Source organism: Mesocricetus auratus, unplaced genomic scaffold, assembly GCF_017639785.1.
Source record: "Mesocricetus auratus isolate SY011 unplaced genomic scaffold, BCM_Maur_2.0 Super-Scaffold_100041, whole genome shotgun sequence".
NCBI lineage: Eukaryota > Metazoa > Chordata > Mammalia > Rodentia > Cricetidae > Mesocricetus > Mesocricetus auratus.
Window position 1 is genome coordinate 5,994,541 of NW_024429218.1, and position 23,302 is coordinate 6,017,842.

The 23,302-nt window shown below is 49.1% G+C and overlaps 1 protein-coding gene across 10 annotated transcripts in view; it reads left to right on the forward strand.

The window, feature by feature from the left end:
- Znf827 (zinc finger protein 827) overlaps nucleotides 1-23,302 on the forward strand; it is a 178,871-nt gene that overhangs the window by 87,878 nt on the left and 67,691 nt on the right. For all 10 annotated transcript variants that reach the window (XM_040734814.1, XM_040734815.1, XM_040734816.1 and 7 more), the window contains 2 exons: nucleotides 8,393-8,623; nucleotides 10,661-10,718. In XM_040734814.1, the coding sequence (XP_040590748.1) occupies nucleotides 8,393-8,623; nucleotides 10,661-10,718 (289 nt within the window). The remainder of the gene's footprint in view (nucleotides 1-8,392; nucleotides 8,624-10,660; nucleotides 10,719-23,302) is intronic.

Sequence of the window (23,302 nt, forward strand, 5' to 3'; positions counted from 1 at the left end):
ACATTTGTCCCTGGCGTGTAGAGGGGAGAAAGGAGCTGCCTGCTGCTCCGGTGACAGAGCTCTGGCAAGGTGTGTTCACTAAACGTTGTCTCTTCCATCCTATGAAGTCCGCACCTCAACCAGCCCCCACTAGAGGCCTGACTAGGTTTCGTCCTAAATGTTGCAGAGCTTGTAGCCTGATCACAAAGGAAAATGGAAAGACAGAGGTGGGAGCAGGACAGTAGAGGGACGAAGGGCCCCAGGCTCTCGTGAGCTCACCCATGGGAAGGCAAGTGCAGGGAGGAGAGAGACCCTGTTGAGGAACACATGCTCATCCAGACATGCAAGACCACTGTAGAAGGAGACTTTCTCCATTATCTTGGTCCCACCGGACCGGTTTTCTCTCTACCCACAGGGTCGTTAATGAAATAACCACTCTGTGTGGTTATTAATACCAGTTACAATTGTTTAGCCAACGGCTCAGGCTTCTTGTTGGCTTGCTCTCTCTTAATTGGTGACCCATTTCTGATTTTCTGTGTATCTCCAAGTGTCCTGGCTTACTGGTGATGCCTAGGTCTCTGGAGTCCCCAGCTGCTGCATGTGTCTATCCTTTCCTTGCCTCATTGTTGGAATTCCCGGCAAGTTAAATTCTGCCTGTCCATTGGCCAGACAGCTTTAGTCATCAAGCAATAAGAGAACATGTATTCATGGCATACAGAAGGACATTCCCCATCAAACAACTGAGCAGCAGGACAGCAGGGGACCTTTTCCAAGGCTTCCCATGTCCCTCCCCCGGCTCCTGCAGCCCTTCTCTAGGGTCTGAAGGAATAAAACTGTGAGAAAGGCAAAGGCGGCTCCCTCCTCGCTACCCTGCAGTGAACACCGAGACATGACTCACCTTCTGAGGAGGGCTTCTGCGGCCCAGTGTGTGGGATAAAGGCTCCTGGTTTATGAATCCGGAGTGCTTTGCTGTTGAATGGGATGCAGTTCTTGTATTAGCTGAGGATGATCCCGGTATAGGCCTTGCCTAACTTTTCACCCAGCAGACTCAGAGAGAGGTGGGAGCCAAAGTGAGAGTTGCTTGTTTGCTATTCACACGCACTTAATTCAGGGCACCCGGTCTCCCGCCTCACCTTGGCACCCCTGAAGCCAGACCACAGGATACACCCAACACCCAGACAGAGTCCATTCCCACCTTTGGCCTGGGTTCCTGGATGTTTTTGCAAACTGTATTTTAATTTTACCTTTTGAATTAAAGGGACACTTACCCTGCCCTCATGAGTCATTTATCTGCACGGCCTGAGGGCAGGTACAAGGCCAAGATTGTAGAGTGGCGGATGACCGACCAATGGAAGAGCACACAGAGGGGTCCTAGTAGGACAGCCTCTCCCCTTTCCTGAGCTGTTAGACATCAAAAGACACGTCACTCCACACTTGCAGTCACAGACTGGACACCCTCATCTGCTTATGGGTGTTTATCTTCCATTAAAAAAGAAATAGGCATACCTATCAAAGGCACATTTCTGATATACAGAAGCATTTCTGTGATTATCGTGTACAGCCTGCTTCTCAGGCATCATAATGTTAGCACTGTCTTTTGTGCGCACGCGCGCACCCGTGTGTGTGTGTGTGTGTGTGTGTGTGTGTGTGTGTGTGTGTGTGTGTGTACTTGTGAAGGCTAAAGGTCATCCTCAGGTGATGTTGCCCAGGGTCTCTTCTTGGCCTGAAGCTCATTTGGTAGGCAAGCCCCGGGAATCCACTGTCTTCGCCTCCCCAGGCCTGAGGTTCCTCCGGGCACTGACTGTCAACCCTGGCATTTTTACATGCGTGTTAGGAATCAGATTCAAGGCAAACACTTTCCTGACAAGTGTGGCCTCACCTACCTTGAGCAGTCTAGATCCCTTGGGACAGAAATTAGTTCTTGTCCTATTGATTAAGAGATTCTAAAGCCTTTGCTATTGCGCACTTAGGTCCTAGAAGTAAATACTTACCCTGGTGGGAGTGGACACTGAGAGGCAGTCGGAATGACTAACTCAACCATTGTTCTGTGAGAATGGCCCCAGGCAAACATGAGCTGCGCTGGGGACAGAGCGGTAAGACACCTGTGTTCCCAGGTCAGTCTGACCTCCGGTCCTAGGCCAACTTGTTCAGGCAGCCTGACCGGGCTTCTGATTAACATGGGGTGGGCACCCGCTGGGACATAAAGGGGGCTTTGCTTTCTTGTTCTGGGTGAAGGTTTTATTTATTTATGTATTTATTTATCATATTTATCTATTTTGATTTTTTTTGAGATAGTGTTTCTCTGTGTAGCCCTGGCTGTCCTGAAACTAGTTCTGTAGACCAGGCTGGCCTTGAACTCAAAGATCTGCCTGCCTCTCCCTCCTGAGTGCTGGGATTAATAGTGTGCATCACCATGCCTGGCTGAAGATTTTTGCTGTTGTTTTTGAGTGGCAAATAGAATGTGGCAGAAGTTTCAGAAGAGTGGCATTCTCCCGGGAAGACTGCTTGCCCTCCCCCCCAAAAAATGGGCCGTGTCTGGAGTGTGAGTGTGTGTGTATGTGGGCGCTGCCTACCTGCCTGTGTCTGTCTGTCTGTCTGTGTGTGCGTGTGTGGAGGCCAGAAATTGATCTGCAATCTGACACTCTCTCCTTATTTATTTATTTGTTTGTTTGTTATATTTTGAGTCTTTTCATAGTCATAAGGTACATTTATCTCTCTCTCTTTCCCTTTATTTGGTTATTTAGTTATTCTTCTCTCGTCCTAACTGCAGTTTTCCCTTCCTCCAGTTTTCCCGGGCCCTTCCCCTCTCCCCCAGATCTGTTCCTTCTGTTTCCCTTCAGGAAAGACCAGATCTCCCAGGGGTATCAACCAAACATGGCATAACAAGTTACACCAACACCAGGCTGGGTGAGGCAACCAGTAGGAGGGGAAAGGCCCCAAGAGGGTGAGAGAGTCAGAGAGCCCCCACTTCCAGAGACACCTCCCACTGTTAAGAGCCCCAGGCTGCACAGACGTGGCTGCACAGACGTAACACATGTGCCCAGGACATAGCTCAGACACATGCAGACTCCATGGCTGCCACTTCAGTCTCTGTGAGCCCTGTGAGCCTGCTCAGTTGCTCCTATGGCCTGCATTCTTGTGTCCTCGACTGTGGCTCCTGCAGTCCTTCCTCCCCTCGTCTGTGGGGCCCCCGGCTTTGCCTAGTGTTTGGCTGTGGGTCTCTGCATCGGCTCCCATCAGTTGTCTGGTGAACCCTCTCTGATGCTGATTATGCTAGGTTTCCTATGAGCATGGCAGAAAAATCACTAGGATATGCCATTGACTTTTTTTTGCCAGTTGTGTTTGGTTCTATCCTCGGTCTCTGTGCCACCAGCCTGTGGGCTCTGGCACTCCAGATAGTGTCAGGAGTGGGCTCCCTCTCGTGTTTGGTATTTTTGAGACATGGTCTCACTATGTAGCTCTGACTGTCCTGGAACTCACTGTGGAGATCAGGCTGACTTTGAACTCACAGAAATCCACCTGTCCCTGCCTCCGAAGTACTGGGATTAAAAGGTGTGAACTTCCACGCCTGGTTCCACCTTAGATTTTGGGACAGTGTCTACCACTGAATTTGGAATGCTTCAGTTCGACTGTCTCTCCTCCCCGTCTCCGTTGGTTACAGATGCATGCTCCCTGGCTGACTTTTACGTGGGTGCTAAGGATCTGGACTTCTGCTCTCCTGCTGCCAGCAGGCACTTTGCTAACCGAGCAGCTTCCGGGGTCGTTTTTGGTTGTTGAGGGCCAAGTGCAGTGCTGCTGGCTCCTAAGCGGCTAACGGTTCACAGCAGGGCCCTAGCGGAGATGGTCCTGCCACCAGGGCTGAGGACGGGCAGTGGGCTGGAGAGGAGGCGGCTCAGCAGGAAGGAGCTTCGCTCCCTGCTCTGGAGGAGGACCCAGCCCCCACCTGGCAGTTCATAACCCCTGCAGCGCCAGTCTCAGGGGCGCAGACACTCTCTCTGGCCTCCGTCAGCACCAGACACACACACAGCGCACACGCTTGCATGGGGGCAAAACAGCCACCCACAAATAAAGTCAGGGAGCCTCTCGGTGAGACTGCGTGAGAAAGACTCCGTCCTGATTGTGTGCTGTGGGACGTGCTCGCTGAGCTGTCGTTTGGGTTTGCACCGCTCTCTGCACATCTGGGATGCATCAAGGAGATTAAAGATGCTAAAGGTTTTCATCAGAGGTCACTGTGTTGTGCACTTTGAAGAGGTTGTTCCAAGGACAGAAAGCACTTCTGTGCACAGCACACTGGAAGCCACCCCAGTCAGCCTGGAAAACTAATTGTTTCCTTCAAGTCTGGGTGCAGACAGTCACATGACTTTCAGTCGGGGGTCAGACGGACCTGAGGCTGGAGGAGGAGATGGAAGGACGCACTGTGGACCCTTTCCAGCTTCACTCTCTGTGTGTTGAGACTTTTCTTTGCAAGTGTTTGTCCTGGCATTCCTCTGTGTCCTCAGTTCCACAGCAACTTTCCAGTGTGCAGGTCAGAGCCGTCACGTATGTACCCGTGACGCTGAGCTCACTGTTTAGTTTCCACATATTGAATACTTCAGGGGACATGAAGAAGGAAATGTGTGCTGTGATTACTCCTGTGCGCAGATGGTCCAGCTGGAGGTCTGTGGGGTCATCAGATCCCTAGGGCGGGGAGCCGGCACCCCAGAAAGAGGCTGATGTATAACTGAAAAGCTTTCAGCCCTTCTCATTTCTTCCTCCATCTCCCCTGTCTCTCTCTCCATCCTCCTGTCCCCTCTTCATCCTCTCTCTCCCGTCTCTCTCTCTCCATCCTCCTGTCCCCTCTTCATCCTCTCTCTCCCCTGTCTCTCTCTCCATCCTCCTGTCCCCTCTTCATCCTCTCTCTCCCGTCTCTCTCTATCCTTCTATCCCTCTTCATCCTCTCTCTCTCTCTCTCCTCCTGTCTCTCTCCATCCTCCTGTCCCCTCTTCATCCTCTCTCTCCCGTCTCTCTCCATCCTCCTGTCCCCTCTTCATCCTCTCTCTCTCTCCTCCTATCTCTCTCTCTCCATCCTCCTGTCCCCTCTTCATCCTCTCTCTCCCGTCTCTCTCCATCCTCCTGTCCCCTCTTCATCCTCTCTCTCCCCTGTCTCTCTCTCTCCATCCTCCTGTCCCCTCTTCATCCTCTCTCTCCCGTCTCTCTCCATCCTCCTGTCCCCTCTTCATCCTCTCTCTCTCTCCTCCTATCTCTCTCTCTCCATCCTCCTGTCCCCTCTTCATCCTCTCTCTCCCGTCTCTCTCCATCCTCCTGTCCCCTCTTCATCCTCTCTCTCCCCTGTCTCTCTCTCTCCATCCTCCTGTCCCCTCTTCATCCTCTCTCTCTCTCTCCTCCTGTCTCTCTCTCTCTCCATCCTCCTGTCCCCTCTTCATCCTCTCTCTCCCCTGTCTCTCTCTCTCCATCCTCCTGTCTCTCTCCATCCTCCTGTCCCCTCTTCATCCTCTCTCTCCCTCCCCTGTCTCTCTCTCTCCATCCTCCTGTCCCCTCTTCATCCTCTCTCTCCCGTCTCTCTCCATCCTCCTGTCCCCTCTTCATCCTCTCTCTCCCCTGTCTCTCTCTCTCCATCCTCCTGTCCCCTCTTCATCCTCTCTCTCTCTCTCCTCCTGTCTCTCTCTCTCTCCATCCTCCTGTCCCCTCTTCATCCTCTCTCTCCCCTGTCTCTCTCTCTCCATCCTCCTGTCTCTCTCCATCCTCCTGTCCCCTCTTCATCCTCTCTCTCCCTCCCCTGTCTCTCTCTCTCCATCCTCCTGTCCCCTCTTCATCCTCTCTCTCTCTCCTCCTGTCTCTCTCCATCCTCCTGTCCCCTCTTCATCCTCTCTCTCCTCCTGTCTCTCTCTCTCCATCCTCCTGTCCCCTCTTCATCCTCTCTCTCCCGTCTCTCTCTATCCTTCTATCCCTCTTCATCCTCTCTCTCCCTCGTTTTCTCTCTCCTTTTCTTGCCTGACTGAATCAGTGAACTCAGTTTTTATGAAGTACTTACTTACACAGAGGGGGAAAACAGTTTGGCAGGAAAAGGGGAAGGAAGAACAATTTAGATGCAAAATCCTATTGCCCCAAAGTTCAGCTGTTGACAGAAAATAAGCAGTTTTTCAAGAGAATCGTGTGTGATATGTTAGGAAGACACACAAAATATTTCACTCTTGTGGTAAGCTTATATTAGTTGCAGCTGATTAACTGTGATTGTTTAATTTGAGGAGCTCTTTACCGTTTGCTTGTTTGTTTGTTTGTTCTTAACTGCCGGTGAGTGTTCTACATCGGCATTTATTTGACTTTCATCCCTGCCTGGTTTGAGAGGAAAGCACTGTCTCTTGACCATCGGTTTACAGCATTGGTGGTGTCCTCCACATTGCAGAGTCAGTCAGGGTCAGGGCCTGCTGAGACTGTGTGTGTCAGTCACTGCAGAGTCAGTCAGGGTCAGGGCCTGCTGAGACTGTGTGTGTCAGTCACTGCAGAGTCAGTCAGGGTCAGGGCCTGCTGAGACTGTGTGTGTCAGTCACTGCAGAGTCAGTCAGGGTCAGGGCCTGCTGAGACTGTGTGTGTCAGTCACTGCAGAGTCAGTCAGGGTCAGGGCCTGCTGAGACTGTGTGTGTCAGTCACTGCAGAGTCAGTCAGGGTCAGGGCCTGCTGAGACTGTGTGTGTCAGTCACTGCAGAGTCAGTCAGGGTCAGGGCCTGCTGAGACTGTGTGTGTCAGTCACTGCAGAGTCAGTCAGGGTCAGGGCCTGCTGAGACTGTGTGTGTCAGTCACTGCAGAGTCAGTCAGGGTCAGGGCCTGCTGAGACTGTGTGTGTCAGTCACTGCAGAGTCAGTCAGGGTCAGGGCCTGCTGAGACTGTGTGTGTCAGTCACTGCAGAGTCAGTCAGGGTCAGGGCCTGCTGAGACTGTGTGTGTCAGTCACTGCAGAGTCAGTCAGGGTCAGGGCCTGCTGAGACTGTGTGTGTCAGTCACTGCAGAGTCAGTCAGGGTCAGGGCCTGCTGAGACTGTGTCAGGTGTCTCTGCTGGGCAGCTGTGCGACCTGTGAGACACTTGGTAGCTTCTTGTTGCTGTCATAACCTGGCTCAGGTGTCTCACGCCCCCGAAATCTGCAGTAGCAGGCCTGCCCTGTCTGGCTTTGTGCGGCTCTTTGGCCTGTTGCATGCAAGTCCAGTCTTTCTCCATCTCTGGCCTTTCCCGTGTCGAGGAAGGACCCTTGTCACTGGCTCTAGGGTCCTCCTGGGTTACCCACAGAGTCTTCATCTTGAGACCCTTCTTCGAGTCTGTGAATTGATTACTTTCCCCAGACAGGGCCATGTTGGCAGGTTCTCATGGTTGGATGCAGGCATTCCTTGCTGAGGGTCACTGCTCAGCTCCCTGCCCCATTGCCCGTCTGTCTTTCAGCTGTTTGTCCCAGGCATCTTTGATCTCTGTCTTCCGGGGTGCGGTGTCCTCAGTAGTTACTAATAAGTGTTTACAGGTTTAAAATGTGACTTTGTTTTTAAATGGCCCAAATTCATGCCTGGATGAACCAAGCATCCTACCTGGGTCCAGACATGCGTGTCCTGCGCTTGGCTCAAACGAGTGTGTGGCGGGTGCATGGCCACAGACACTCAGCCTCTCCCGGCAGACTCTTGCTTCTCATTAATGCCGGGCCACCTAGAAATCCGAGGAAGAGCGGCTGTGAGCCGGCCTGTCATCCTGGGTGTTCGTCTGGGCTTCAGTTACCTTGAGAAATGGTCTCAAGTATTAGTTCCCAGCAAGGTAGACATGCCTCCACTGAATCGACCCCTTTTGACCTTTGCTAACTCAGATGCCTTCTTAGAGAGAAAACAATTGAGACGGGCTTTAGAGACAGGGAGAAAGGTGGAATAGTAACAAGCTTGCTCTTATCTGAATCTCCAAACTGACTGAGCTGTAAAGCGCGGACAGTCTCGGGCTGCACCCTGTTTGGAGTCATCAGCGTGGGGCAGAGGAAGGTGCGCTCAGGGTTGGTCAGGGAACCCCTCACCAAGAAGCTGAGGTTCCAGGCAGCCAGGCTGCTAACTCTGCCACCCTGGGTGGGCCACTTAATTTCTCAGGCTGTCAATCAAGTTTCCTGGGGGTTCTGGAAGCCAGCTGGGCGGGGCCAGTGGTTCACACTGTGCTAGCGTCCTGTCCCGGGTACTCCCTCTTCTAGCCCCTTCTCTAACACAAGCCTCACGGCTCTCTTTGTGATTTGCAACTGAGTTGGCTGGGGATACACCTCAGGGTGGAGCATGCGCACCCCGTGCATGCGCTGGGCCCCGGGTTCAAGTCCCAGCACGACAGAAAGACAGAAAGGCAACAGAGACTGGGTTTGCTTCAGAATGAAGAATGGCTCTGGTTTCTCTCACCCACCTGCTTGCAGCGGAAAGCTCCAAGGAAGTGAAGGTTAAAGAAGAGCCCATGGAGGTGGACGCCCAGGACGCCCCTGTCTCCATATCACCCAGCCGGAACATTGGCTACAGCACTTTAATGGGTCGAGAGAAAATTGAACCCTTACAGAAGCTTCCCGAAGGTAGAGTTCCCCCGGAGAGAAATCTCTTCAGCCAGGACATCTCTGTGAAGATGGCTTCTGAGCTTCTCTTTCAGCTCTCAGGTAGGCGAACTGGGAGAGGTGAACTGTGGGAAGTGCTGCTGACTGGGAAGCGTTGGCCGTAAGCCCTTCTTGGGAAGGGGGAAGTGACCCACCCGATAGGGTGTTCTGCAAGGATCTGCCTTGTGACCACCACGCTAATGGTTAGTGAGGGTTTGCCACGTTGGACTCCTACCTCATTTAAAGATAATGGTTGTTAGGATGTTATTTATGTAGCGGTCAGGCGTCAGCTTTTGAAAGCTGCTTGTCTCCCCACCACATGGATCCCAGACCTGAACTCAGGTCATCGTGCCTGGCGGCAAGCCCCCTTTCCTGCGGAGCCCTCTCCCTGCTCCACGTCGTCTTCAGCATGGCTGGGAGTCACAGTTCTGTGCAGTTCCCTGGCGCTCCCTTTGACCAGGCTCAAGCATGCCCCTCTGGGAAGGTTTAGTGTTGATCTTATTAACAGCCCTTTCTTTCTAATGTGAGAAAGATAAACTTCCACATCCTCCAAGAGAGCCTTCATTGCTGGGGAAAGTCATTGTCTGAATTAGTGAAATTTTTGCTGTATCTTGCCAAAAAATATTTAAAAAGAGAAAAGCAAAAAGTAGAAGCATGAAGGCGGTCTCCAGCTGTGGTCTAAGACGGTGTCTTTGTAGATCAGTCTCTCTTCCTTCAAATGCTTGGAATCCAGATGTGCAGGTGTCCAGCCCTGTGAGGGCCAGGCACCTGAGCTGTGCCTTCCGTCTGTTCTTCCAAGCTTCTACCGTTGCGGTGACTGCTACGCCCTGAGCGTGAAGACTGGTTTTGCGTACTTACAAGACTGGTGTTCTGGCAGACACACATAACCCTCATCTGGGTCTTTCTGAAGTTTGATAGAGTAGACGCCCCTACATCCCTGTTACATACGGCCCTTGTCCTAACTCTTAGACACAGACAGGAAAAAAGCTGACGTCTGTGCCACCGGATGGGTCCCCTTCTCCTCGGCCTGGTGAAGTCTTCACAGCACTGTGGCTGTCCATGCTGTGATTCTCTCCAGTGGTGGAGACCACTAACTCAGTAAGCTTTGAAGATCTTGACTAGTGGCGTTTCTTTTCCCAAGGCCAAGCAAGGCACGTCTCCACACAGATCAGCTGAGGCCAGGCAGGCCTGTGTGGCTCTGACACGCTCACAGCCTGGATGACCCCAGACAAGTCATCCTGCCCAGGTTGCATGCTGGCTAGCAACCGTGGATTCTGGCAGGCAATCCAAATTCTCCCGTGGTGTCACAGTTGAAAGGAGAGAAATGAGGTGTCCACGTAAACACACATGACTTAGATTCTCATCAGTCAAAGGCAGGTAGGAAAGATGTGTAAATCACTTACATTTTACAAAAAGTCTTCAAGATGAGATTTTTTTTCCCTTTTATTTACCTGGTTGTAAATTCTGAAACCCTGTAAGGTTGGCCAGGTTTTTGGCAAATGCTTCAAAAAAGCCATCGAGAGCTGTGATGGTCAGGGCAGAGTCCTCACATTTGTACTGGGTCAGCGAGGCTATGGTTCAACTTGGTGTTCTTGAAAGCTAATTAAATAACTTGTGACAGCTGGTGGATACAGACCCCAGGATGCACGGAGAGAGGGCTTACCTCTTGTCTAATGACATTGTTCTGTTCCTGCTGACATTTATTAGAATAAGCCGTCCATGACAGCACCAAGAGCTCTCTGGCCATTCTCTGAAGAAGCCTGACAACACAGGCTGTCATCAGAGCTAGGGGCAGGACAGTTACCACAACTGCAGTTGCAGGACTTCACTGAAGAAAGGGGAAACAGCACCTGTTTCTGTGCACCTAACGTGTGTGCGTGTTTGGGTGTGTGCTATGGACTCAAACTTACTGAGGCCTAGTTACAACCAGGCAGCAACCAAACGTAACTCACTAGTTCTGTTTGGCCAGTGTTTAATAGTTTTGGGGATGTGTCTAGATGCTTTTGACTTTCCTAATAAGATAGAAACTGGGTGCTTTTGCCTAAAAGGCGTCAGTGGACCGAGCTTAACACGGATGTGTTTCTTTCTGTCTCCTTACAGAAAAAGTGAGCAAAGAGCACAGTCACACGAAGGACAACACCATCCGGACGACCACCAGGTAGGGACACTGTGCTTGTCACCTCTGTGCCTGGTGTGCTCAGGCCTGCTTCACCCCTGCGCTGGCTGCTGCTCCAAAGACCCCCAACTCAGAGGAGCTGAGCCTTCTCAGCGTCTTCTCCCAGAATTCCCAGCGGTTGAGAACAAGACAGACTCCTAGGATAAACAGAGAGACAAACCTTAATACTTACTAGACGTCTACAAGGAAAGGGTCAGCTTGCCGGGGAAATTCCATATGGCGCTGTTTTTCATTCCTTACAATAATTTTATGAAGTAGGTGTTCTTATCACCTTTGCAAGGGCTTGTTTATTTTCTTACCTTTCGGTCGTTGGATCTGAACCCAAGGCCTCTCCCATGGTGAGTGAGGTATTGCGTTGTGTTGCGCTGCTGAGCTGCGTCTCCAGCGCGCAGCGGTGGCTGCACCTGAGACTTTAAACTGGGGTGCAGTGTGGAGGAGGCTGTCTGGGGTTTGGAATCCGGGGCTCCTGTGGCATCGCCCTGGCTCTGCAGCTGTGAACTCACGGCTGTCCCACCATTGTTAACTTGCTCTAATTTTAAAGCACACACAAGACAGTGCTTTTTAAAAGTTGCAAGACGCTGAGTGAAGCGGCTCAGTGGTAGAGGCACGCGCTGCCGAGTCCGACCACTGAGTTCTGTCCAGAGAGAGTCGACACTAGCAAGTTGTCCTCTGACCTCTGTGTTCATGCTCTGACACGCCCACCCCATAAACAATCAGATAAATACCTTTCTTTAAGTTGCAAGAACTGGGCACCATGCTATAGTCCTTAGTCCCTACTGTTGGGAGCTAAGGCAGGAAAACTGCTTGAGCCCAAGCTTTAGGCAGCTAAGACAGCGTAGTGAGACCAAGTCTTTACGAAGCAAAGCAGGAAAATGCATCTGAATTACATTGCAGGAAGAGCATTTCCCACGTGGCACGGCTGGTCATTGGTCACCAGTGTGGGTTGCCCACCATTCTGCCGTCAGGAAGAATGGAGGAACAGTCAGTATGGCTGCTCACACAAAGCCGTGGAGGAACCCCCCCACTCTCCCAATAAAAAGGTGAGGTAGGTCAGGGGTAGCAAGCAAATCTACAGAAAGGGAGCTTAGGGAAGACACTCTCTCCCTGTGTGGGACACTCCCCACCCTTAGCTTGCCTCTGACCTGGCCCAAGAGCAGAGCTGTGTGGGGAACCAGAGAGACATGAGTTTATGGGATGGACAACCAGGAAACTGGTTCAGTCAGGAGTCTGCTTTCCTGGGTGAGCAGAGCTGGGTTCTTGTGACTCATTGGTTGACTGGTTTGTGTTTTAATTCTTTGTATGTATGTATCTGTGTGTGTTTATGTGGTTTTACATGTGTGCACGTGTGTGGAGGCCACAGGGCGACCTTGGAGTAGTTCTTCAAGTGCTTATTTGTGAGACAAGGTCTCTCTTTGGCTTAGATCTCTTTAATTTGGCTTCTGGAGGATTGAGCTCACATCCTCAATGCAACAATTTTACCAGCTGAGCTATCTCCCAAACCCTGTGCTTTCAACTCTTGAAACAAATGTTAAATGAACGATGTTCTTTTAGACATGCTATGAATTGACGTCATTGCACCACCAGGAATAGACAGAACTCTCTTGGATTTTAACCTGAGGTTTTCTTTTCTGTTCAGTTCAGGGGGATTCAGAATACTGGATGTCAAAGAGAAATGAACACAAAGTCAGCTAGCCTCATCCTAGGCTTCATAGTGCTAGGGGAAGAGCACCTTTGTCCTAGAACAGAAGATCGACAGCCCTTATCTCTGAATGGTCAGGGATGGACAGCTAGTCTTGTGAAAATGGTCCCTAGATTGTCTTGGGAAAGGAGCCTGGGTGGGAAGCCTATTTTGTTCATGACATTGGATGCCTCAGCAGGATATTTGAGCTTTTATAGATGCTAGCTTGCTGCCTTCATGGCATCCTAAGTCTGTCTGCAGTGTCCTGGAGTCCGATGGTCACCCAGTGACAACAAACTGATACCACATGCTCGTTTCACGTTGCTTCCGTGGGATTCTTGAAAGTCATAGCTTGGGTCCCTAAAGTGGAGCGTGAGCAGGTGCTTTAATGAGGAACTGCTTTCGGATGGAGGGGATGAGGGTGGTCTGAGGGGGTGGGATCTGTGGAGGTTGTGGTTTTTGCTGGAGCTCCCTTTAGCTCAGTCTCCTAGGGAGCCCTGGAGTAGGAGGTGAGCTACAGAGTCCAGGCTGCTTGCAGTGTACCCCAAAAGCTGTGTTTCCCAGTGGAGGCTCCCACTGGAGGGATTGTCACTAATGTGTAGAAGGAAGGAGCTAGGCAGGCAGGCCCCAGCAACATTCCCAGTGAGGCTGCTAGATCCCGAGGAGTATATGCTAAATACTTACATTACAGAAAGGTGTGTGAGACCATGTCATCTGTGCTTTTCACAAGCCCTGGGAAGAGGGAGGAGGGCTGAAATAGGCCTCTAGTCAAAAATGTGTTGGCTGGAACTGAAGCATAATTACAGTTAGAAGAGATTTTTATCTTTAAGCATTCAGCAAAAGTGAATCAATCGTAATTTCTTCTCTTGCTGGGAGATTATTATAAGGAAGAAAAAACCAACTCAGATCTGCCTGAAGCCAAGGAAAAGTTGCTTCATGGGAGCCCCGACCAGACACAGTGTTCAGAAGCCAGGATTGGACACCACGGTTTATAATTCCACAAAATCCTGGGTGTGTTTTTATTTATTATTATTTAGAGACACTTTGGCCAAATCCGCAAATTGATTTCTTTTTCACCCCTTACCTCATGGCTTGAAGGGGAGTCAAACTGGTCCAACAAATTGTCTCTCACCACGGACAGTAGAAGATGACAGCTCTCTGGGTCTCCCTTTCCAATCCTTTACTGCTTTAAAGGTCCTTATTTTGTATATACAAGGTCAGGATATGGGCTATATTATAGGGTATGATTTGTCAAAACCTTCAAATAGATTTCATTAGCTTCATTTTCATGTCTCTGTGTTTTTGAGTACTTAGTGGGATGTTTGTGTAGTTACTTTTTTGAGTCAGGGTCTTACCATATAACTTGGTTTGACCTGGAACTTTCAATCCTCCTGCCTCAGCCTCCCAAGTGCTGGAATAATAGGGGTGCAGCACCCCACTTGGCTCATTTACCCCATTTCTAGTGTTTATTTCCTGGAAGAAGCTAACAGTTTAGAACAATGACTCACCACTGGACTCCAGAAGTTTCCACCTTCAGGAGTTCCTATGTAGTTTAACTATGAAGAAAAGCCTGGGCATGGGCTGTCTGCACACTACAGAAACAGCCTTCCTATGCCTCTCTCATATCGTGGATGCCCATGCTTTTCTACTTGGATGTCTCCTAACCCTGAAATGTGGGTAGTTACAGGACATGCTGGGCAAAGAGACACACTTTGAAGAAAGTTGCCGGTGCCTTCCTGTCCTCCATAGCTTCCCCCCACATATGGTTATCACGATCGATTCTATGTCCATTCCATCCACAGGCCTGTGCAAGAGCATAGTCGTCCCCAGGGAAACACACTGTGGCTCGCCATGCCCACCGGCCCTCCTGAGAGGCCCGGGCCGATTCCCACGCCTGACGTTAGATGCTCACGGCGCCCCTGGGCTGCATGCCCTGCACTCTCAACCTGTCCAGTTGGCCCTCCTTCCAGCCACAGCGTGCCTCTCCCCCATGCCCCTGCTGCAAAGCAGCCGACACTAAAGACTGAGGCTAACCATTAGAAAGTTCCTGGGTTCATTCGTTTGTTTCTTATACCTCTCTGATGGAGAATTTCAAAGCTACGCAGGGGTGGAGGGAGGGGCCAGTTACCATTTAGACTGCTGTCAGTTCCCAGCCTGCGCTGCGAAAGCTGCTCCATTCCCTCTGTCACCTCCTTCCGCAGATTCCTTTGAAACAATTCTAGGCACCAGATTGCATGTGTGTGAGCATGATCCCCTGTGCACGCACAGCACCGTTTCTTCCTCTATTGCTGTCCACCTAAGCTTTTGAGACAGTGTTTCTGAAATCTAGCCAATTAATTGCCCAGCAGTCCCCCCAAATTCACCTGTCCTGTGCCTTGCAATCATGACAGATACTGTTCCCCCACCCTTTGTTTGTTTTATAAGTGTCTTACTGTGTAACTCCAGCTGTCTTGGAACTCACAGTGGAGACCAGGCCCGCAACTCACAGAGAGCCGCCTGCCTCTGCCTCTAGAGTGCTGGGACTAAAGGAGCACGTCACTGTGCCTTCACTGCTTTGGCTCTTACCTGGGTCCTGGGAACACAAACTCCCTGTACGGCGAACACTTTCCCCTCTGAACCATCTCTCAGCCGCCTTTAGACTTCATTTGAAGAACTGATTTGGTTGCTTTTGTGTTTTGTCTTATTTTGCTGTGGTGCTGCTCTTGGAGCCTGTGGCCTCAGGCAAGCTAAACCAACATTCTACCTGTGAGCCACATCTCCAGCAAGAACCGGTCTGATAGTTCCAAATCCTGAGACCTCAGAATTAGCTGTGTAAATTAGAACCCCCTTCCCAAAAGTAAAGGTGAAAAATAACCCCATCAGATAGCCAGGCAGAAAAATCAATTTACTCAGCAGCTGGAATGACTGGGTCATGGGACGCAGCCTTGGCCCTGTCCCTCCGCCCTTGTGTGGTAAGGGCGCCTGCACTGAAGCAGCCTGTACATCCTCAAGCCACCATCTTTCCTCACGTTTAACCTTAAGAGTCTAGAATACTCAAGTGTAAAGAGGCCTGGAGGTCTCCTCTGGAGAGTGTCCTGGGTGTGCCTAATGCCATCTTCCTGACACACAACCCAGGAAGAGAATCCTTGCCAGACTCAATAGGACAGACCATGGATGAGTCCAATAAAACCCTAATTTGTTTAAAACTTCCTTTCCCAACACACCTAGTTTCTACAGGGAGCAGATAACTGGCCATTATGGCCATATGGTAGATGAAAACACATGAAGCATGATACCATAACCAGATTCCAACATTTAATAATAAAAAGGAGTCCTGGACCATCCGCCATTGCCCATCACCCAGCCAGATGCTGGATAAGATGGAGGGAGGGAAATAGAGCCCTAGAGTAAGTGTCAGATAGCTCCTGGCAGGTGAAGTGGGCATGGTCAATGTTGTGTGACACCATGGACTTTGAACAGTGGCTGCCAAGAACCCTCTCTTATCATCTATTCCCTATTCCCATTAATAATCCAGTGTCCGTAAGGGAGGTCAGATTGCAGACCTAGAAGACAGGACTGCACACACCTGGCTCACTTGATTCCAGAAAGAGCCTCACGTTTGCCTGAATCTAGCCATGACCGCACAAAAAGTGGGAAAGCCAGAGAAAGACAGACTTGTATTGTGCCGTGCAGACCAACATTTAATTCGTCCAATTTTCCAAATCTGAAATGCAGGCATTTTTCTATGATCTAGATAATGGCAGAAAACATTGTTTACTAAAAAGACATACTCATTTGATAGTGTCCAGTGTAGAATTTTCCTGTGTGGTAGCTTGGATGCGTGCCCTTAAATATTTATGATTCAGTAATAGAAATTGCACAGATTGGTAAAAAGCGACATGTGCTGCCTCGCCTCCCTTGATGCAATTTTCCCTTCTCGTCTCTCTGGCAAACTAAGAGAATAATGGTGTTATTACTTTAAAAGTGAAAAATTACTTGGGGAACACTGAGTGAGACAGAAGCAATTAAGAAAAGAAACAGGAAACAGCAAATGAAATTGGTGATTTCTGAGTCTCTTTATATTCTATTTACTGTTCAGACTTTGTGAATTTAAAATCAAATACCTGGAGAACATCAGAGCATTTAATATTGTATCGTTATTAATTTCATGGAGCTCCATTCAATTAAGATACTATAAGTTCATGATTTTGGTTTTTAGTGAAGTGAAGGTTGTTTAGGGGCCAAATGGTTATCTCTATCAATTTTTAAGATATTCTTTCTCAATATGCTGCCATCTTTCAAAATATTGTCTTAAGAAATATTTAGAGTTTTGGTGTCTCTGATGTTGTCACCCTCTAACTGGGATGCCTTTGTGCAGCGCATAGCCTGAAACTCAGCCCACAGGTGCCTCGGCACACATTGACTTGAGAGTCTTCTCATTGGAAATACATCCTCAGGTTATCTTTAAAATTTCATTTCCAAGAAACTGAAACTGATTCCTGAAATAGTATATTATAGACACATGAAGCCCTTGAAATCCTTAGTGCATTATTTCCGGTTGTGTCTGCCCTCCTCTCACTGCTATGTCCTCCAGTGGCTTCTGCATGCAGCCTTCTGGCTGCTGTCTCTCATCATGGCAAGGATGCCAAGGTTGACGTAAGGCCCTCCTGAAGCTGCCCAGGCCATGTGGCTCTGAGGGCAGGGTTAGTTTTCCTCTCAGGGTCTGAAGAGGCCTGCCGTCTTACCTTCCTTCACTTCCCATACACCGGTGTGTTCTTCCTACTGGCTGGTTTGGGCTTTGTTTAATAACTCTGGGTTGTCTGAATGAAGGTGACTGTTGAACACTTGGTGAGGAGATAGCCAGAGTCTGTGACAGGCATAGCAGCCGGTGGCAACAGAACCAATGGCACATGTAGCTTGGGTGCTAACCTTGGCCCTGCTCTTATCTCGGGTTTTCTCTAGACCCCCCCCCCTCCCCGCAGGCCACAGGGGCATCTGTGTTACATGGATGTGGTCCGTGGCTTGGACATGCCTTGCAGCATTGCAGGGAAGACAGAGCCTCCCTATTGGCTTTCCACACAAAGTCCCTTGTCATAGTCTCTGTGTGAAGTCACATTCTCCCTGGAGACCTGGTCGTGTTGCGGCCACATTTCATGTGTCCAGGTGTGCTGGGTTCTCTTCCTTGGTCTGCGGGTGGCTTGGGTTGCTCTGATCTGACCTCTTCGCTTCGTTGGCTCTGACAAGGCTTGCACTGTGCTCCCCGCCCTGGGAAATTACGTGGTCTCTTGTGGATGAATGATGAGGCCCAGCCTGAACCTTGGTATTAGGTTCTGTGTGTGTGTGTGTGTGTGTGTGTGTGTGTGTGTAGGTGAGAGAGACAGAGACAGAGAGACAGAGAGAGAGAGAGCAATTTCCCCTTGAAATGTGCAGTTTTCCTGCCACCATGCTTTTGTTTGCTTTCCCGCAGTAACTAACCCTCCTTGCCTAGTGTCTAGACTCGGGAAACCTGTGCTGAAGGTTACGGTGGTGCCAGGTTGTTTCCGATTCTGATGTGGTTTTGGTTTTTTACAGCTGTCGTTCCACTCTCTACTTTGAAAGGCATTTTGAAAGGAACTAAACCATCAAATGGCACAGTTACCATATGAGGCTTTCAATATATCTGGCTTTTGAAGTATATAGAGTATACACTTAGATAATCATCAGCATTGATAGTGTTTCTACCAAGAAGGCCCATTGCTAAGTTGGGAATGGGTGTATTGGCAATGGGTATATTTGTGGAATTTATTCTTATGTACTCAAAAATTACCAAAAACAGGAACCTACCATACATACAGTTTTATAATCTCAGTTAGGGCTGTGTTACACAGTATTTTCCAATTAGTGTAAGTCAGTGTTTTTCTTTTCAGATCTGTCCAGTATCATTCAGCGTTTCCATATGTCATAATTTACTTAATCAGCCCCTATTACTGGAGGCCCAGAAGACCATTCTTCCCCGGGTAACTACTGTCAGAGGCGGTGCTGAGATGATGGGATGGACGCAGGCCCTGGGCTGGGGAGGAGCTCAGTAGGGAATGTGCCGGTCATGGCTGCCCTCCTACAAGCAATGCTTATCTGCTGCGACCCTAGTGTGGGGGAGTCGAGTGCTCCTGGGGCTCTCTGTCAGCTGAAACTGTAAGTGTAGGTTCAGTGAGATAGCCTGCCTCAAAACAGTAAGTAAGGTGGAGAGCAGCGGAGGAAGACACTGAAATCAGCTCCCAGCCGTCACCTGCCTGTGTGCGTGCACAAAGACAAAAAGAAAGCTTTCGAATTTTCCAGGCTTTTGCGTGAGATTGAGTTTACCATCCGACCGGGACCTGAATGAGCAGAAGGCAGGCACGCAGGCTAGAATTGTGTGAGACCTGACTAACCCTGTACTTTTAATTTAAATTTAAAGTGGCTTAGTGTGTGTGTGTGTGTGTGTGTGTGTGTGTGTGTGTGTGTGGCTGCCTTGCAGAGCATATCGGATCCTCTGGAGCTGAAGTTATAAACAGTTGTGAGTTGCCTGACCTTGGTGCTGGGAACTGAGCTCAGGTCCACGGAAGAGTAGTACACACTCTTAACCCTAGCTCCATCTCTCCCACTCCTAAAGAACATTTTTAAACCAGTGACCAGATTTGCTATATTAGAGTTAAGACACTTGAATGTGTTGACTCCTGGTTGATCTTAGATGTTTTGTCTGTGATGAGTCACATGTATTGTTTTCTTCATGTTCTTCTTTTACTGGCATTTAGGTATTACTCTGTTTCCATGGTTAACTTGGTTGTACTTTTTATTATTTCTGTTGATTCCTTATGATGATGATAAATTTCAAAACGAAGCAAAACGGCTAACGTGGACCCACCTCAGCTTAAGACTCAGCCTCCAGTCCTTTCCACCATTCCTTGGCTTGTGTTTGTGACACAGGTGCCATGTGTATTATGCAAAGGTTCTACCAGAGAACCGTATCACAGACACATAGCATAGAGCTGTCCCCTCAGCAAGTCCCCCGAGTCAATCCCATCCCAGTTACATCACTCTTGGGCTCCTTTGGGGGGGGGGTATTACAAGAGAGAAAGAATATGTATCTGTGTGTGTGTGTGCGTGCGCACACATGTGTGTCTGTCTCTTTACACCATATTGCATGTGTGTAGAGGTCAAAGGACAACTCTGAGGAGTCAGTTCTCACCTTATAGCATGTGGGCTTGGAGGACTGAACTCATACCCTTAGGCCTGGTGTCAAGCTCTTTTCCCCACCGAGCTATCTCCCCAGCTCCACTCCCTGACTCTGTGAACATATGTCTCTTTAAGTAACCTAAGGATAGTCCCATTTCACACATTATGAAATGAGCAACACCGATAGTTCTTCATTGTTGAGACACTTCTGTGGTCAGATGACCCACCCGGGTCGGAGGTCACCCATGTCTACGGAACAGAAGGAAATACACATACCGCCTCATCACCGCCAAGAGCAGCAGAGGAGCCTGTGTGTCAGTGTGCCCGCCCAGGCCCCTGTCGGCCCACAGGCCTGCTGGGGAGCCCCCAAAACTGCATGCCACCTGTTTTTAAGGCATGCGTCCAACTGACCGTCGCCAGTGTGTAGTGATTAACCCACACTGTGCTGGCTTCGGTCTCTCTTTCTGTGATTCATTCCAACATGGTGGATTATCAGACTCCCAGGCCCTGTTGTGGGTCGCAAGTGGTCTCTGTCTATTATGTGTCTTTTAGGTTTGAATAAAGAATTTTCAGTCTCAGAGTCAGGAAGGAAACTCCCAACACTGTCTTGGATGTTTTTCTCCCTAATTGCTCTTGGCTGCCATCCAGGGCTAGTGATTCGTAGGTAAGATCTCTCAAGAGGAGGGTGTTCCTTTCCAAGGTCCTAAGAAGAGAAGAGCAGCATCCCTCAGTTCCACTAAACCAGTGCTACTTTTCACTTAAGGTTACTTTTTCACATTCCATCACTTATAAACATATGTTTGGTATGTTACCAAACAAACATACACATGACATGTATATGTGCATGCATATGATAGGTCACCATCAAAACACTGGTGCACTAAAATCATTGCATATGATTACTTTCCCATGTGGGATATATAGGACCCAAATGGGTTTCCTGTTTAGATTTGGGTTCTGAAGGTACCTCTCTGTTTGTGCAAAGGTACAGCAAAGCACATGCTGTTTAACACATTCCAGGAACCCTCAGTCTGTAGTATCTCTGCTGGAGACACACAGGTGTGTCCGTGGTTTTGTGGTTGACATCTAAGCATATTCCTGTGCAGTCTTCTCGCGTCACAGAATGTCTCCCACCCTTAAGTCCCCTGGGGAGCTCTGCAGTAAATCCAGCACTTTCCTCGTCCTCATCCGAATATCTCATCCTCCAGATATTTAAGAAGCTCATAGAAGAAAAATGTTTTGCTCTTTAGCAAAGGCTTCTATGTAGACATTCCCAGTCTGTTCATATTTCCTCCAGTTTCCTTATTTAGGCATGAAGATTCCATAAGGGAGCTACCTGTATCCGTTTACCTTCTGTCATAACCATATCCTGTGTGGTCAGAAAGTCACTGAACTAGTATAGCATGCGTCCTTGGAATAACTTTGTTTTATCACCTGCCTCTGGCTTTTGGAAACATGGAAGACTGTTTTCTCAACTACAGCTTCCTCATCGCTTCAGGGTGTCAGTACAGTGTGGGTGTGACTTCCAGAGTGGGCATCAAGATCCAAGCGATTTGGAAAGTGGAAAATTTAAAATATCCAATCAGTGCTCTTAAGTAAATGTTTTGTGTTTCCGTTCTTTAAAAAATAATGTTGGCCTGCAAGTGTAGCTCAGTGGTTGAATGCTTGCCCAACATGTAAAAAAGGGGCCCTGGGATAGGTCTGCAGCCCAGTGGTAAGGGGTGAGAATGGTGTATCAGTGTCTAAGACGGGGATGGATGAACAGGTGGCGGGCGGAGTGAGTATAGCATATTGCATTTGCCTAGCGTGTGCAAGGAAGACCTTGGGAAAACCCCAGCACTGGTAAGGAAGGACAATAAAGTGAGCACGGTGTAGTAATACTTATGGCGATAAATGGATGGACAGAAAGATAATAGTGAGAATAGTATGCCAATGCAAAAGGGCATAGATTAGATAGATGATGGATGGATGGATGGATGGATGATGGATGGATGGATGGATGGATGATAGATAATAGAGATAGATCATGGTTGGACAGATGGGCAGATAGTAGATAGATGATGGATAGGTAGATAGACAGACAAAAAAGAGCATGGCTATCTTGGGACTCAATGGACACAAGAGTGATAGGAAGCTATCTTATGAGGTGGCCCTGGAGCTAAGGTCAGTTGAAGAAACTGAAGAGCTTTGCACCCAGCTGGGCCTGCTGTCTCTATTCTGCAATATACAGTTTCCCAACATAACCAGGAAGAGGTAATTTATCCTTAAACTTTACTTAAAATAAAGCAAGGGAAGAATGAACTCATAGCCTTTTGGATGTAATTTTTCCCCCCAGAACTTAGGGAAAGACTATGCAGATACATAGATGAATAGATAATTAAGAAACTTTTATCTTGAAAATATACTTTATTTTCATTCACTATAGAACTCTTGTCTGTGTGCAGCAGGAGTCAGGATAATCTGCTTTTGTGTCTGATGTGGTCCCATTCCACATGGCGCACAGCTCTGTGTCCTCAGGAAAAACTCACTACAGAGCGGTCCCTCTGTCTGCTCAGTCCATCTGTTTCTGTGCCTTCCCGGCTCAGCTATGAGGCCGCTCTCCTCTGTGAGGAGCAACAGTGGTTGCTCCCTTTAAAAGGCTTATTTTTCACATTTATTTATTTGAGCAAAGGCGTGTGTCCATACATGCGTGTGGGATGTCCACAGAGGCCAGAAGAGGATGTCAGAGACCCACCAGCTGGAGTAGCATGACTGTGAGCTGTCTGGTGTGGGTTCTGGAACCAAACCCCAGGAAGAGTAGTCAGCACTCTAACCATGGGACTATCTCTCCAGCCCACCTGGCTGGCTACTTTGAAAACATTGTCATTACTCCAGGTGAAGTTATTGGCTCTTCCCCGCCACCCCTGTGTGTGTGTGTGTGTGTGTGTGTGTGTGTGTGTGTGTATGTGTTTGGTTGTGCACACATGCGTGTGTGCTTGCGGGGTATATGTGCACATGCTTAAGCTTGTGTGTGGAGCTCACTACTTTGGTGAGGCTCACTGACCAGCAAGCTTCAGTGTTCCACGTGTCTCTGTCTCCCCCAGTGCTGAGACTTCAGGTGCCGGCCGCCATGCTGGCTCTACGCACAGTCCCTGGGCGTCTGAACGGAGACTCACATGCTTGCACAGGCAGGCGTTAGACTGTCTGCGTCGCCTCCCCGGCCCTCGAGGCCTTTCTTCCAGTCTGCATTCACCTTCCCTCCCTTTCTTCTCGGTCCTTGCAGCCCAGCGAGGACTCCTATGGTGCTGGTTCAGGGGTGAGCTGTGAGCCCATGAGCTTTCTGCTTTACGCGAAGACAAGTTCCTTCTGGCCCTCAGATGTTAAAGGTGGAAATATTTGTGCCACAACCCAGCACTTAGTGAAATGTATCACTGTTTAGAGCCATAATTTTTATGGACTGCTTTGTTATTTATTGTAAATCTTTCATTTTGCAGCCCTGTGCTGTTGACCCCGTAGCCTGTGCCGTGTGAGGGCTGGCATTGGCCACTCTGGATGACAGGAACCGCCACTTCTTATCTTAGCGCTCAGATTTTCTACAGGGGGAAAATGATCATACACATCAAAAACTGTTTCACTTTTATCCAGAGAAGAAACTCAAACAGATAAGAGTTTAGAAGACGTCTTTCCAAGTAACAAAACAGAAAAAGAAGCAGGTGATCTTGGTCTATTGGAAGTTCCC